Here is a 13007-nt window from a genome sequence, read left to right as displayed (position 1 = left end):
TGTGCAGTAGAAAAGGGATTGGTAAACATGAAGATTCTGATCCCTATAGTCCCAAAGAAAAACGTGAATAAACCAAAAAAGACAGACTGTTTATACATATGCAACCCAACTGCAAAAGGAGAGTTGAAATGCATGGCAATATTTTTGTCTATAAAAAAGTAGTGAAAGTCAGTTCAGTTTCCGTTCAGTAAACAAAGAAGTCAGCGTACTTCATAGCTTGAAGTTAGCTTGGCTTGGACAAGCTGAACACCTGCTCTGAAGTTGTCAGCCAATTTATCCAAAGAATAAAAGTTACCCAATTCTTTTGACAGAAAAGAACTCATCTTCATTAAATTATCAGGTCTAGGAAGTTGTTGCATGGTGTACTGACATTCAGCAAGCCTCACTCTAGCTAGTATGGTGATACGTACACTCCATTCAGACTTCATCAAGTCTAGCGAATCCCTGCACTCTTCTTTCACGAGTTGATTCCTCGCCCTCATTGCTATGCCCATTTTTTAGGTTACACATTTTCTTCAGGTCATACCCAATCTTTATGGCATTTGATGGGGACTTTAATTCATCAAGATCATCACCATCCTGAAACGCTGCCACGAGAGCAGCTTTGACACACCTGTCAAAATGTTGTGGACAGATGTAGTCCCACATCTCATTCTGATCCCTTGTTTTAGAACAGCCTTGTGGTGTTACTTTCTCTACTTTTCCTTGTGAAGATGCAACAGCAGGCTGCTGGCAAGTCGCATTACTCCACTTGTGTAGCTTCCCCTCACGATTTCTTTTCCAACATTACGAACAATCGCATGGTTCCCCAAACAGACAATAAGTGCATCAGCTCTTGCCACTTGACTTACTTCATCATACAGCATGATGGAAAAAACCTCCTTCAAGAGAAGTTTGCTTGCCTCTTCTGTGATTCTTCCCGACATAACCAGAGACTGGGTAAGTGATGCACCACGGCTCTGTGTAGAACCATCACAAGCTCCTGGGCATGCATCATGAGAAATGAGCTTCAACTGCTGCCACTCAAAACATTTCGGGCAAGGACCATATTGTGCAACATCAAAAGGACCCAAGTTGAACCTCATACCCAAGACAATTTCTCCAGGCTTCTTCTTCAACACTTCAATGTTGTGCTCTTAATCTCCCCTTAATTGCTTTTCCTCTCTCTCTACTTTATTGTGATTCTTCTTCTTTGGGTTCTAGGCTCTCAAGTTCCTTCACCTCTGGCTCCCTTTAGTGCTTCATAGTGCCCAAGTGTTTTGAGAAATTTGAAAACTCATTCTTCCCAGGTGGACAGAAAGGACAATGGTGGTAAGGATCATACTTTCTGGACGACATTTTTTTCTTACCTCCACTACTTATCTCAATTTTTGTGACTACCTTGACATTGATACCTCGATCTTTTTCAATGTTGTCAGGAATACTAGATTCATCATCATTATCAGACACCTGTGTTGATTCACAGCTGGGAGGGAACTGTAGTGATTCATCTGATTCCCCTTCAGAGCTGGACGTAACCTCTACATCAGATCAATTTGATCCACGGCTGTACGTATTAGTGGCACTGGTAAACTGTACTGAAACTGTCCTAAAATTTTTTGAGTTATGCTGCCCATCATTGGAATGGCTTGAGGCAAGATACAGGAACACTACAGATTTCTCAGACTCGTCATCTGAGTCTGACACTTCTTCGTTGTCACTATCTGTTTGGTCACTATTTTCTCAGCTTGCTGACCTGAATGAGAGATCCCATCACTGACAGCTCCATCACCAAGCTCCATCCTCTCAACTTCTTGAACAAAATCAGCAACCCCTTCACAGACAGCTCCGTCACCATGCACTATCCTCTCACCTTCTTGACCTGAATTAGAGATCTCATCACTGACAGCTCCGTCACCATGCTCCATCCCCTCACCTTCTTGACCTGAATAAGAGACCCCATCACTGACAGCTCCGTCACCATGCTCCATCCTCTCACCTTCTTGACCTGAATTAGAGACCCCATCACTGACAGCTCTGTCACCATGCTCCATCCCCTCACCTTCTTGACCTGAATAAGAGACCCCATCACTGACAGCTCCGTCACCATGCTCCATCCTCTCACCTTCTTGACCTGAATAAGAGACCCCATCACTGACAGCTCCGTCACCATGCTCCATCCTCTCACCTTCTTGACCTGAATTAGAGACCCCATCACTGACAGCTCTGTCACCATGCTCCATCCCCTCACCTTCTTGACCTGAATAAGAGACCCCATCACTGACAGCTCCGTCACCATGCACCATCGTCTCACCTTCTTGACCTGAATTAGAGACCCCATCACTGACAGCTCCGTCACCATGCTCCATCCTCTCATGACAGACGGGTTGCCATTCTCCGTCCCTAAATTTTTGTCACTGTTGGCCATCATGGTCATCTTCTGTTAAGCGAGCTGCTCTGTCTGAGCTATTTCTACATCAGAATTATATTTAGGTAGGTGATGGGCTAAAGTCCTTAATATCAAAGCTGAAAATAAAAGAAATGTATTAATGAACGGTCAAACAGACAACTCCTTCTGACATAGAATAATTAAAAATTATATAGAAACTGTTTGCCAGACTGCTATTTGCAGGTTGGTTAAATGTTGTCAATGCAGGTTGCAAACAAACCTAGTGTCATAAAAGCTGCCCTCCCTTTTGTACGGGATGCTTTGTTGCTGCCATAGAGATTAAATTCAGAAGGTCAGACGGGGTTGATTAAAACTGCTCTCAAAAGGAATTGCCTAATATGATGTAGGGGGACCACTGCCAGTTTAATTGAATGCCTTTATCTACACAAACACTACAGAACAGCACCTCTACAGCCTCTCATTCCATGAAATGTCCCCTTGCACATTTAGGTTAAAGGTTTTATTTCAAGCTATCCTAGATTCTAAATCTGGTCTATTTCAATTTCTAATATCATAACTTGTAATCCAAATGTGCACATTACGGAATAGTTTGGTGCAATTTTTCAAAGTGAGGATGCTGTTAACAATTTCTGGTACTGTTTTTCCTCCTGCCCTGCACCCATATTTGAAACTGCAACAAACAAGGGAACTTAGATTATTGAAATTCATCAAAACAATATGAATGGGAAAAGTGACATGAGTCAGTGCTATTGAGAAAACCTGTAAACTGTTTAACGATCAAAGTAACTTAAGGTCACATTTTGTTAAAACGTTAAACTCGGCAAAACTCCTCAAAATAATTTTTTTTCATAAAGTGTATGTGCCGTGTTGATCATTCCTTAAGTATAAAATCCACATGGCCCTCAAACTGTAATCTCACTTTTAAAACATGATTGAACAAAACAACAGAACACAACAAATTGGATAAAAATGTAAATTTGGTGAACATCTCCAAATACAACTTTTACAACTGAGTTTCTACCTCGTCCTTTTAGTGGATCATTCACATCAAATGGTTTGATGGAACATCTGGATACCACTATTATGCTGGAGGAGGAACAAAGTGTACTAACATGGTATCTAATCTGACCATACATTTTGACATCAATGTTATAAAGACCTGAATACAAAAAATATTTGAAGTATAAGTTAAGAGCATGGAAAAGTGCCATCTGGTTTCAATATAGTCAGACAACAGAATTAGAAGCTGTTGGCCCTACATTTAAGTTTGAATTTGTCAGTCCATTTTAACCAAAACTCCAAGTGATTTACTAGGAACCTTCCACACCCTTGCAAATCCCAACACCATATGTTAAACTGTGAACATGATCTGTTGTTTGATCTGTTGATTTTAACAATCTACAATACAAGAATATATTTTATAAAAGACCGAACATGTCCTATTTTCGAATTTAATACCAGTGTGCCTTATTTTGCGCATCATGAAAAAACAGTACTCACTCAGGCTCATTCTGAAAGCTACAAATGGTTAGGTAGCGCCTCCCCTTTTTTGTGGTTGCTTCCCTCACATGCAGGCCACCATATGGCATCATATTTTACAAGCACTACATCCCCCTCTAGAGTAAAGAATCAAAATTATGTACATACACTTTCATAACCTTTCACAGACAGCAGCTTGATCTTTAACCCATAAGGTGCAGTTTATGATCTACATTGTAACTACACATTAATAAATCTTTTAGAGCGGCGGTAAAGAGATTTGGAACGGAAGTTAAGAAGGAGGGGTAAAGCATATCTCTACTGAGTTGAAATTGCTTTGAAAAGAAAGAGCCTACAACTGACTTTTGTCTACGTACATGTACCCTACACATTGACAATCTAAGGACCCATGTAATTTGCAGTTGATCACTACAAATATAATTAAAACATGTTTTTACCTTCGAACATAACCTTTGCTGGAATCCCCATCTTTCATAAATGCAAATATGCAAATACCCATCAAAAGGATTAATACTACAAGCAAAAAATCCATCTGCAAAAAAGGTTATTTCCTATTAAATTCCCGATTGATTGCCATTGTAATCAAAAATAGCTATTACAAATGCAATCATGTAGATGGCTGTTTTCATACACGTATTTGGATACAAATTACTAAAATATGAGAGCAAAGAACATGATAAAATTGGGATAAACATGTCAAATATTAATGGGCTTAAATGCACATAAATTATTTGTTTCACTCATAATGACCATTATCTGTCCAAATAATTGTGGATTTTCATGTCCAACATTAATGGGGTTAGTTACACACACTGTGTAGCACACATAAATTGTTGTCTGTCTAAATGAGATGTGTCACATCTAAGTTATATGTGTAACATACTTTTCTTGCTCGGGTGATTTTTTACATGGCAGTGGATATTTAACCGTCCCAGGCAAAACTTCTGTAAAGGTATTTTGCTGGTAGGCCTTTTCTGATTGGCTGGTGATGACATCATCTCTTGCCATCAAGATAAAAATGGGAGAGTCAAGAGAAGAAAAATACGTTAAAAAAAGGAGAGAAATGATTGCTGTAAACTTTATCAGGGATTTCAGAATATCCACTGCCACGTAAAAAATCACGGGAGCAAAAAAACTTTCCATCCAAAAACGGGGATAGTGTTTTTTGGGACTCCCAACTATTTAGTTTATATTTCTAACAAAAATTAAATATCTACTACCATGTAAAAAATGTGACGGCTAAATAGGCCTATCCACTGCCTTTTTACAAACCCTCTGATCATATTCAAAATGTCAATCGTAAATCAGCCAAAAATGACTCATTACTACAACTAGGCCAAGTAGTATTTCATTGTTTGGAAACAAAATACGTAAGCCTAGACCTTAAGCTAGTGAGGAATTTACATTTCTCCTTCAAAGTCACCTTGGAATAAAGCATTCCATCACCTTGGCAGAACAATACAAAAAGGTGAGATTTTATTACGTTCAACATGTTCAAGTGACCCGGGAATCATGGGAATAGGAAAAATTCGGAGATACGAAAACGCCTGTACAGTGTGCTGACCACCTTTACCATTCTCTTGAATACATGTAGAATTTTAAAATTAGGTCTTTAGTTGAGTAAAATCAAGGTAGAGTATTTAGAGTACGCTAAATTTAGTTTCGTTAGGCCTCAAAGTAACATAACCAATGTCATGTCATCGTCATGAACGTCGTTGATCATGTGATGGTTGACGTTGTTGATAGCGACTGAATTTTTTTATGGCGATCAACAAGTTGAACTCTAGATCTAACGAAAATGACCATCATGATGATAGGCCTAGGCTATCCCCCCAAAAAAAATCAGAAGCTAAGCTTAATTTTTACAATAAGCATGAAAAATCCTACTATTTGGCTGTCAAGTTTCCTCGGGCACAGTCGGCGTTGCCACTTCGAGTCACGAGGCTGTTAAAATGGCCACTTCTTCGAAACCGTACTGCACCACTGTTCCCTGGTAACCACCATGTATACGCGTGAATTATCTGCACAGGTAACCATTCTTACTAAAACGCATGCAACCAAGAGGTGGCACTGTTCAGTATTGAAAAATTTTTGACTTGCATAATGTGGCCGTTTGAAGTCCGTAAGTTTTGTGCACAGTTTTGGACACAGTATTAGTGGGGTCCGTTGAAAATATTCCTTGTACCCCAGAACGCATGACAAACATGTCCGTATGAATTCAAAAGTGGGATTAAAAGTGGGATATACCCCACTACTGACTAAGTACCCCAGAAATGATTATATGTTCTTGCCATGAACCCCACAATGTGCCTCTCATAAGAGCAGCAGAAGGACAGACCGTCAGACAGATGAACAGAAATTGGTATTACATAGGCTTGCATTTGCTTCACAGCTCACCAAAAATGATGCACATCAAAGCATAAGGCTAAGTAATGATAAGTGTCATGTTACTGTACATCATGAAAACAAAGGCAATTAATTCATTACGGCCAAAAAATGTCCCATTTAAATGCCACTGACATGATCCAGGTACGGGTTACATGTACATGTGTATACATGCACGCTAAACACAACACTTGAAATTAAACCAGTTTCTTGCATATGTTTACAGGTACAATAGTAACAGGGGTGTCCTTGTAGTCAAAGATATCCTCATCAGCATCTTGAAAGTCAGTCCACACAAAAAACTTTGATGGATGGCTGAAAGAAATTAATTTCTCCCCCACATTAGTGGGGGTTTCAGCATTTTATTTCTTCCCTTCTAAAAGTTTATACAAAAAACCCAACTTTAGCATCACCCCTCAGAAAGTCCATAAAAGATTACACAAATTCCCAAAGTTTTTAGCCCCCCATGATTTTGCCCTCCTCCCATTATCAATTTAAAAAGTTTTTCACTCATAGAATGGAGTGGATGTCAAAGGAGGTCACTGAATAGTGAATATTCAGACAAAGCTGAATAGAGCGTCAATAAATTATTCGTTGAAAAGGAATATAAACTGCAATGTTATACAAACATCAAGGAAGCCCTCTTCAATATCAAACAAACACTCCCAGATCATCAAAGGTAAAGACATATTTATGCCGACAGACAACAGATGCAAAAATAGGATAAGCAGAAAGAATGTAAGAAATAATGTGAAGTTAAAATAAAGACATGCCTTATTAAAGAGCCAGCCCTATGCAATTCCTACACACAGAAATGCACATACGGTAGATATATTTGTTTCAGATTGTGACCCCTTTGAGTTGCCATGTTAGACTCAAGAATCTTATCGAGCCTCTTCCTTGGACCTGGTCATGTTTCAACTGCTTACAAAATCTAAACATGCAGCAAGTGCCAGGCCTGTGCACCAAAATTGGCTCTTATTTTGTACTCTTGGCCAAGCTTTTCCACCTGAACGTGACCAAGGCTGTAAAAAAAGGGCTTGCAGCCATGTTTTTTTGCGTCTCCTGCATTCACATACCCCTGCACAGCCTACATATGCAAATTTCCCAAGTGCCTATTACAATTCGCTGAAAAGACTTGATTATGCATACTGCCCCTTCACCCTCCACACTGTATTGCGATCCCATCACCATTTCATCCTTCTTTTCAAAGCGGTGAACACCACCGGAGCCAAAGTGGGGAAGGATGGGCAGGAGGGGCTGGGCAGAGGTAAGTACCACTAGGAGACCTGACCCGCACTAATGTTGGGGAGGAGTTTCCTGCATTTACATACCCCTGCCCAGCCTACATAAACAGAGTGGCACCGAATCCTGGAGGTGGGTCGGCGACGGGAATGTAGTTACCAATAGAAACATGAGGTGGACATCACCAGAGCAAGCACTTACCAGAAGAAAACCCTTTGGTTGAAGTATCCAACGTCTGGCCGGGAACAGTGCTGGACATTTTCCGGACTGCCGAGCACAGGGTCACTGTGCCATGGGCTGTTTTGCTCTGCAGAACATCTTTCAGGTAACACTAGGTGAAGGTGGAAATTTCCAGCAAGCCACCTGGCAGATTTGAGCTAGAGAAACTCCTCTGAAGTACAACCAGGATGCAGAGGCAGCCCAAACGTTACAGGCCCTGATGTGAGATCAGGTCATCTCATCATGTTGTGCCGGCCAGTCTCAGCTTTCTAAGACAATGGCCAAGACCGTCCATCGGGCAATAGGGTCCTTTGACACCGGGTGAAAAGGGTTTCATTGTGGTGACGAAGAGCTGGGAATTAAATTTTCGGCGATGCATGAGAGTCCGAACCGGACACCAACTCTTGTCAGAGTTGTCTCCTGAAAGTGAGGCTATGTCAGGAATGAATATGTCTCGAGACCAGAAGGTAAGCATCTGGTTTTTCGTCAGGAACCCGATGGTTGGGACAAGATGAACCCGCGTGGCTCCTAGCATGTAGCTTGGTACCTCGTCTCGATGCAACAACCATGGGAGGGAGTGCAAGCCTGATGCCGAGATGCGTGTCAGACACATCATCAGCCAGTGGTTTGAAAAGGTGGGGACTGGCAAGAACTTGAGGAAAGCTTCCGAAGTCCCATGATAAGATGAGGCATTTGAAGTGAGGATGCCTGACAAACATCCCTTGAAGGAGATATAGGATACCAGCATTGTCAGAAAGAGTCAAGCCATTGCTGAAGCGTGAGTGGTCAGCCGGCAAGGCGGATGGCAGTAACCTGAAGGCCTGAGTGAAAACAGATACCTGAGAAAGCCTTCGACAGAGCTCACAGGAGCTTCAGCTGGAGAAACATCGTGATCATCGCATCCTCTAGTAAAATGTAGTTGGCTGACGTAAATCTTATGAGTGGCCCCTGGGCCGAACTAAACGCAGCATCTGCAGAAGAACCCAACACCCTGAAAGGTCATTGGACAATGTCCAGCATGTCAGGTGAAGACTCTCTGGTGGTGGGTGAAGGATCTCTGACTTAAGCTGACAGAAAATGTCCTCTCTGACCGGAAGGACCAGCAGCCGTCGTACCAGGAGTCTCGTCCATCTTTGAAACCACAGTTGGCGAGGCCAGAGTGGGGCTAAGAGGAATCCAACACAGCTCTGTTCTATCTTGGACAGGACCCACGGGATGAGGGATATTGGGGGAAAGACGTATGCCAGAGGGCCCAACCAGTCGATCTGTAGGGTGTCTGTCGCCCACGCCCCTGGGTCAGGGAACCTGAAGCAGATCATTGGAAGGTGGGCATTGTCGGTGAGAACAAAGAGGTCAAATAAGGATGCTGAATCTCTGCGAAAATCTGGCTGACAACATTCGGATAAAGAGTCCACTCTGTCGGTCAGACAGCACCTTAGAGAGTGCGTCTACTGTGCTGTTGCTGGTTTCCGCTTTGTGGACAGCTTGAAGGCTGATCCCCTGATCAATCATCCACATAAAGAGCTGCCACGCAAGTGCGCAGGAGTTGAGGAGGGCGAGTGCTGCCCTGACGACTGATGTATGCCACTGTCGTTGAGGCATCGCTCTGGACTCGAGCAGAACAGCCTACTAAGTGCTGTCAGAAGTGACGAAGAACATTGAACACCACTTGGAGTTCTAACACATTGATGTTTGCCCCAAGAGACAGTGTCGTAGACCCCATATAAAATGCATATAAAATGGTGACATTGACAGTAAACTTGCAGAGTACACCACTTCGTTTCACTTGCGTTAGCCGCAGTCGAAGGGCAACCATGGCAAGCCATAAACAAAAGCGGGCGCTGACAGTAGGCACACTTTTGCCAGACCCTGTAACCTTCATGGTATTAACACTTTGGACACACCCACTACAAAGAAACTCGTGTCTGGATCTCGTATGTTCGGTCCCCATAGAATGTGCATGCAATCAGTTTGTGTATCCACGCATGCGCAATAGTGACATAATGGTCGTCGGCCTGAAAAATTATTCTAGCAGAAGACGCCTATCAGTGGTGACACATGTGAGGGATTTGTACTGCCCTTTAATTCCCTTGAAGACCTCGTGTGTGAATAAATCGCAAGGAGTGTATCAAATGGTGATATTTAATAGCTTCTAGTAAGAAAGATCACCGGTAAGTAATCAAAGAAAGTGGAAATATCAATTTTTATGACAAAGTTTAATTATGAAAAATTATTGTTTCTTTACCAAACTTTGTGTATAATTTTCACAATTTTGCCGAGTTTACCTTCAAATAACTATGATGCCACGTGAAAGACTAGTAACTCTTATGTACAAAAAAGGTTATTATGTCTAGGAAGAAAACCATTTTTGCAATTCACTTCGTTTTCATTGGGACCCATTTTCGTCATTTGCTGTGTTTTTCACCTTACTTAGTGCCCAATTTTCACACTTTTGTCGAACTCCCCTGAGATCATTGGTGATACTGTCTGGAAGACTGATAATTTTTTGGTATCTATCAGCTCATTTTTTTCAAGACCGAGAGCCACTTGTCTAAAATGCAGTTCGTTTTTCATGCGGATTCAAATTTCCGCTCTGAGTTTGGCAACGGTCAAAATGTCTGGATTATGGGCATGGTGCATACGTACACATACCTGGATACAAGTGCGTTTGGGTACAAGTTGACCTACTGCATTGCAAGAATACACGTCTAATTGCTCAACTAGAAGGCACAAACAAAAACTTTCCATTTTCATCCATACGGTTTCCTTCGTATAAGATACTTTCTCACTTGAACTTGAACCCCGCAGAAGACGATTAGTGTGCACGCTTCTTATGTGCAGGTGATCCAGCCGCTGAACCAGAAGGAAGAACCTGAAGACCCGTGGCATCAGCAGAATGTCCAAAATGCACGTCGTAGTAGGCTGAAGCAGGCTGAGCTGCCGGGGAAGTGTGACGGAAGCACCCTGGTGATGCTTGAACGAAGTATGTGCTTGCTCCACGGGCGTAGGGTCTGACGAAAGGAGCCTGAGAACATAGATCATGTCATGCTCAAGAAGGCAGAGGCAGCCCTAGAGTTGGGTCAAGCTACAAATAGAGTCAATGTCATCATCCTCAGAAAATAGAGGGTGAAGGCCCACAGAGGGGAGAGCCGAACCATGTTCAGAGTGCTGAGGGTTACCACGATCCAGGACTTGATGCGGAGCCAGGTCCCATTGGGGAGGCGGTTCTGGCTGGACGACAGAAACCTCTTCGGCCTCCAAGAACGCCCCTTGCCAGGGAGGAGGGATGGCCGAGAGGGGGTCTAGGTCGGGTGCCGTCACCGCTGGCTGAGACTTAGAGTCTATCTTGCGGGAGAGAGAGGTTAATGCCTCCAAGAGGGTGAATCTGGATTAGAGTGGCATTTCTTCTTAGCCTTGGAAGAGGAAGTTGAAGAAGATGACTTGGCCTTGTGCTTCTTAGACTTTACCAGTGCGGGTATGCCAAAGGCCGGGACGGTTGGAGGAACAGCCAGGTGGTGGTCCCCCAAATGGTTGGTCCTGTCCTGCGAGGAGCGCATCCCAGGTCAGGATCGGTGGCCTCATGACCGTAGTCCATTGGCAGATGGGAGATGCAGATGGGGTGCGGACAAAAGCCCCAGTGATGTAGAAGTCCAAAGGGGGCTGAGCACCATGCTGAATTGCAGACTCGACCATGGCAGAAGCAGTGGAGCATGGCAAACCCACTGTGGAACCTGTTGCCCGCACAGAGGGAGTTAACTGGCCCGGCAGTTAACTGGGGCAGACGGCGGACTGTCGCCCCATGAGCCCCGCTGGGCTAGGGTTAGGGTCAGTAGGGTAGCCTGGGGATGTGGTAGGTTGCAATGCCTGGTACCGCAGCATAGAGAAGGAACCACTCATCATTCTCTGGTTACTATGATCAAGAGTAGTGTTGCGGCATAGCACGCTCAACCTGAAGATGTGTAGAGTGGATGTCCATGACCAAGGGTAGTGTTGTGGCCCAGCATGCTCAGCCCGGTCGGAAGGTGTAGAGAGCAGTCATCAGTGATCAACGGCAGTGTTGCGGCATTGCATGCTCAGCCCAATCAATTCCGGTAGTGGTCATCAGTGATCAGGGTATTGTTGTGGCGTAGCACGCTCAACCCGAGCATGTACATGTAGATAAAGGTCCAGGCTAGTGTTATGGCATAGCACGCTCAACCTCAGGCCTGTTCACTCCACTGGGTCTCTCCCCGTTGAAGCCGTTAATTGGGTAACGCAAACTGCACCACAAAGGAGCAGGGTAGCCCGCCAAGCCCCACTCCATGGTCAGACCCATAATGTATTTTGCCATTATTATTCAAATGCACGCACCACATACAGAACAAAGGGCTGCCCAGTCCTGTTCAATGGACATACACAACACACCAGTGTTGTAGTACTCGTACTCGGTACTCGTACTCGAGTACTACTCGAGTACCGTTTTCAGAGTACTTGCACTCGTACTTGTACTCAGATGTCCAAGTACTCATACTCAAACTACAGTTCTTGTACTCGGGCTACAAAATACTCCAAACTCGACATCCAAAAATTGTACCCGAGCATCAAAGTACTCATACTCGATTAACAGTACTTGATACAAAAAATCCTTTAAGTTAACTTACCACGCACGGCCGTTAAGATAAAGTACAAAAAATATTGACTCCAATGACCCGATATTCGATACAGTTCTGACAACGTGAAGGCCGAAAGTGGGACCATTAAGGCATACGACCCATTCGCCGTCTGTGCGCGTACTTAACCAATCTCGTACGCAATTTATAATGCGGTACTCCATCAGAATGGTTCCGCGATTTACTTGGGCATTGGTAGTCTGGTTCCTGGACCCGAAAATTTTAACAACGAACCCAGCATACAGAAAATCACAGGCATGTGAATAATTGAGTCTGGAAAATAGACTTCGCCGCGCCCTGCACATTGTGTCAACTGCTGCAACGCACGTGTAGTGACCGTGACATTGCTAGCCAGATCACTTGTTCTTGTAGCCATGCCATCTGCATTCGGTGTTTCTTTTACACAGTGGCAGGTCTTAGAGTCTCTAAATTAAGATAAAAACTACTTTTGAATTAGAAGTACTTGTACTCGTACTCGGAATTAGAAGTACTTGTACTCGGAAGTGCAAGTACTTGTACTCGGAAACCAGTACTTGTACTCGGCTGGCAAAGTACTCGCCCTGTCTTTGTACTCGGAAGTCAAAGTACTCGGCAGTACTTAGTACTCGGAAAAAAGTACT

General features: G+C 43.4%; 2 protein-coding genes and 1 pseudogene across 2 annotated transcripts in view; all 3 read right to left on the bottom strand.

Moving 5' to 3' along the window:
• Nucleotides 1-13007, bottom strand: part of LOC110984908 (cadherin EGF LAG seven-pass G-type receptor 2-like) — a 61459-nt gene that overhangs the window by 34231 nt on the left and 14221 nt on the right. The gene's annotated exons all lie outside the window — the stretch shown is intronic.
• LOC147799391 (uncharacterized) lies at nucleotides 201-1616 on the bottom strand (annotated as a pseudogene).
• On the bottom strand, nucleotides 1517-12879 carry LOC147799390 (uncharacterized). The gene is made up of 2 exons (XM_087135660.1): nucleotides 3890-12879; nucleotides 1517-2505 (listed from the first exon to the last, which is right to left on the bottom strand). The coding sequence occupies exon 2, from the start codon at nucleotides 2346-2348 to the stop codon at nucleotides 1650-1652; it is 699 nt and encodes a 232-aa protein (XP_086991786.1). The 5' UTR covers nucleotides 2349-2505; nucleotides 3890-12879; the 3' UTR covers nucleotides 1517-1649.

The sequence above is a fragment of the Acanthaster planci genome, linkage group LG04 (assembly GCF_054643075.1).
Source record: "Acanthaster planci isolate LZ-2023a linkage group LG04, COTS_SCS, whole genome shotgun sequence".
In the NCBI taxonomy this organism is placed as follows: domain Eukaryota; kingdom Metazoa; phylum Echinodermata; class Asteroidea; order Valvatida; family Acanthasteridae; genus Acanthaster; species Acanthaster planci.
The sequence above is the reverse complement of the archived record's forward strand: the minus strand, read 5'-3'. Positions and strand labels throughout refer to the sequence as shown.

Bases quoted from the DNA above. Each gene is read 5' to 3' on its own strand.
- LOC147799390 (XM_087135660.1), bottom strand. From the start codon at position 2,348: ATGGAGCATGGTGACGGAGCTGTCAGTGATGGGGTCTCTAATTCAGGT.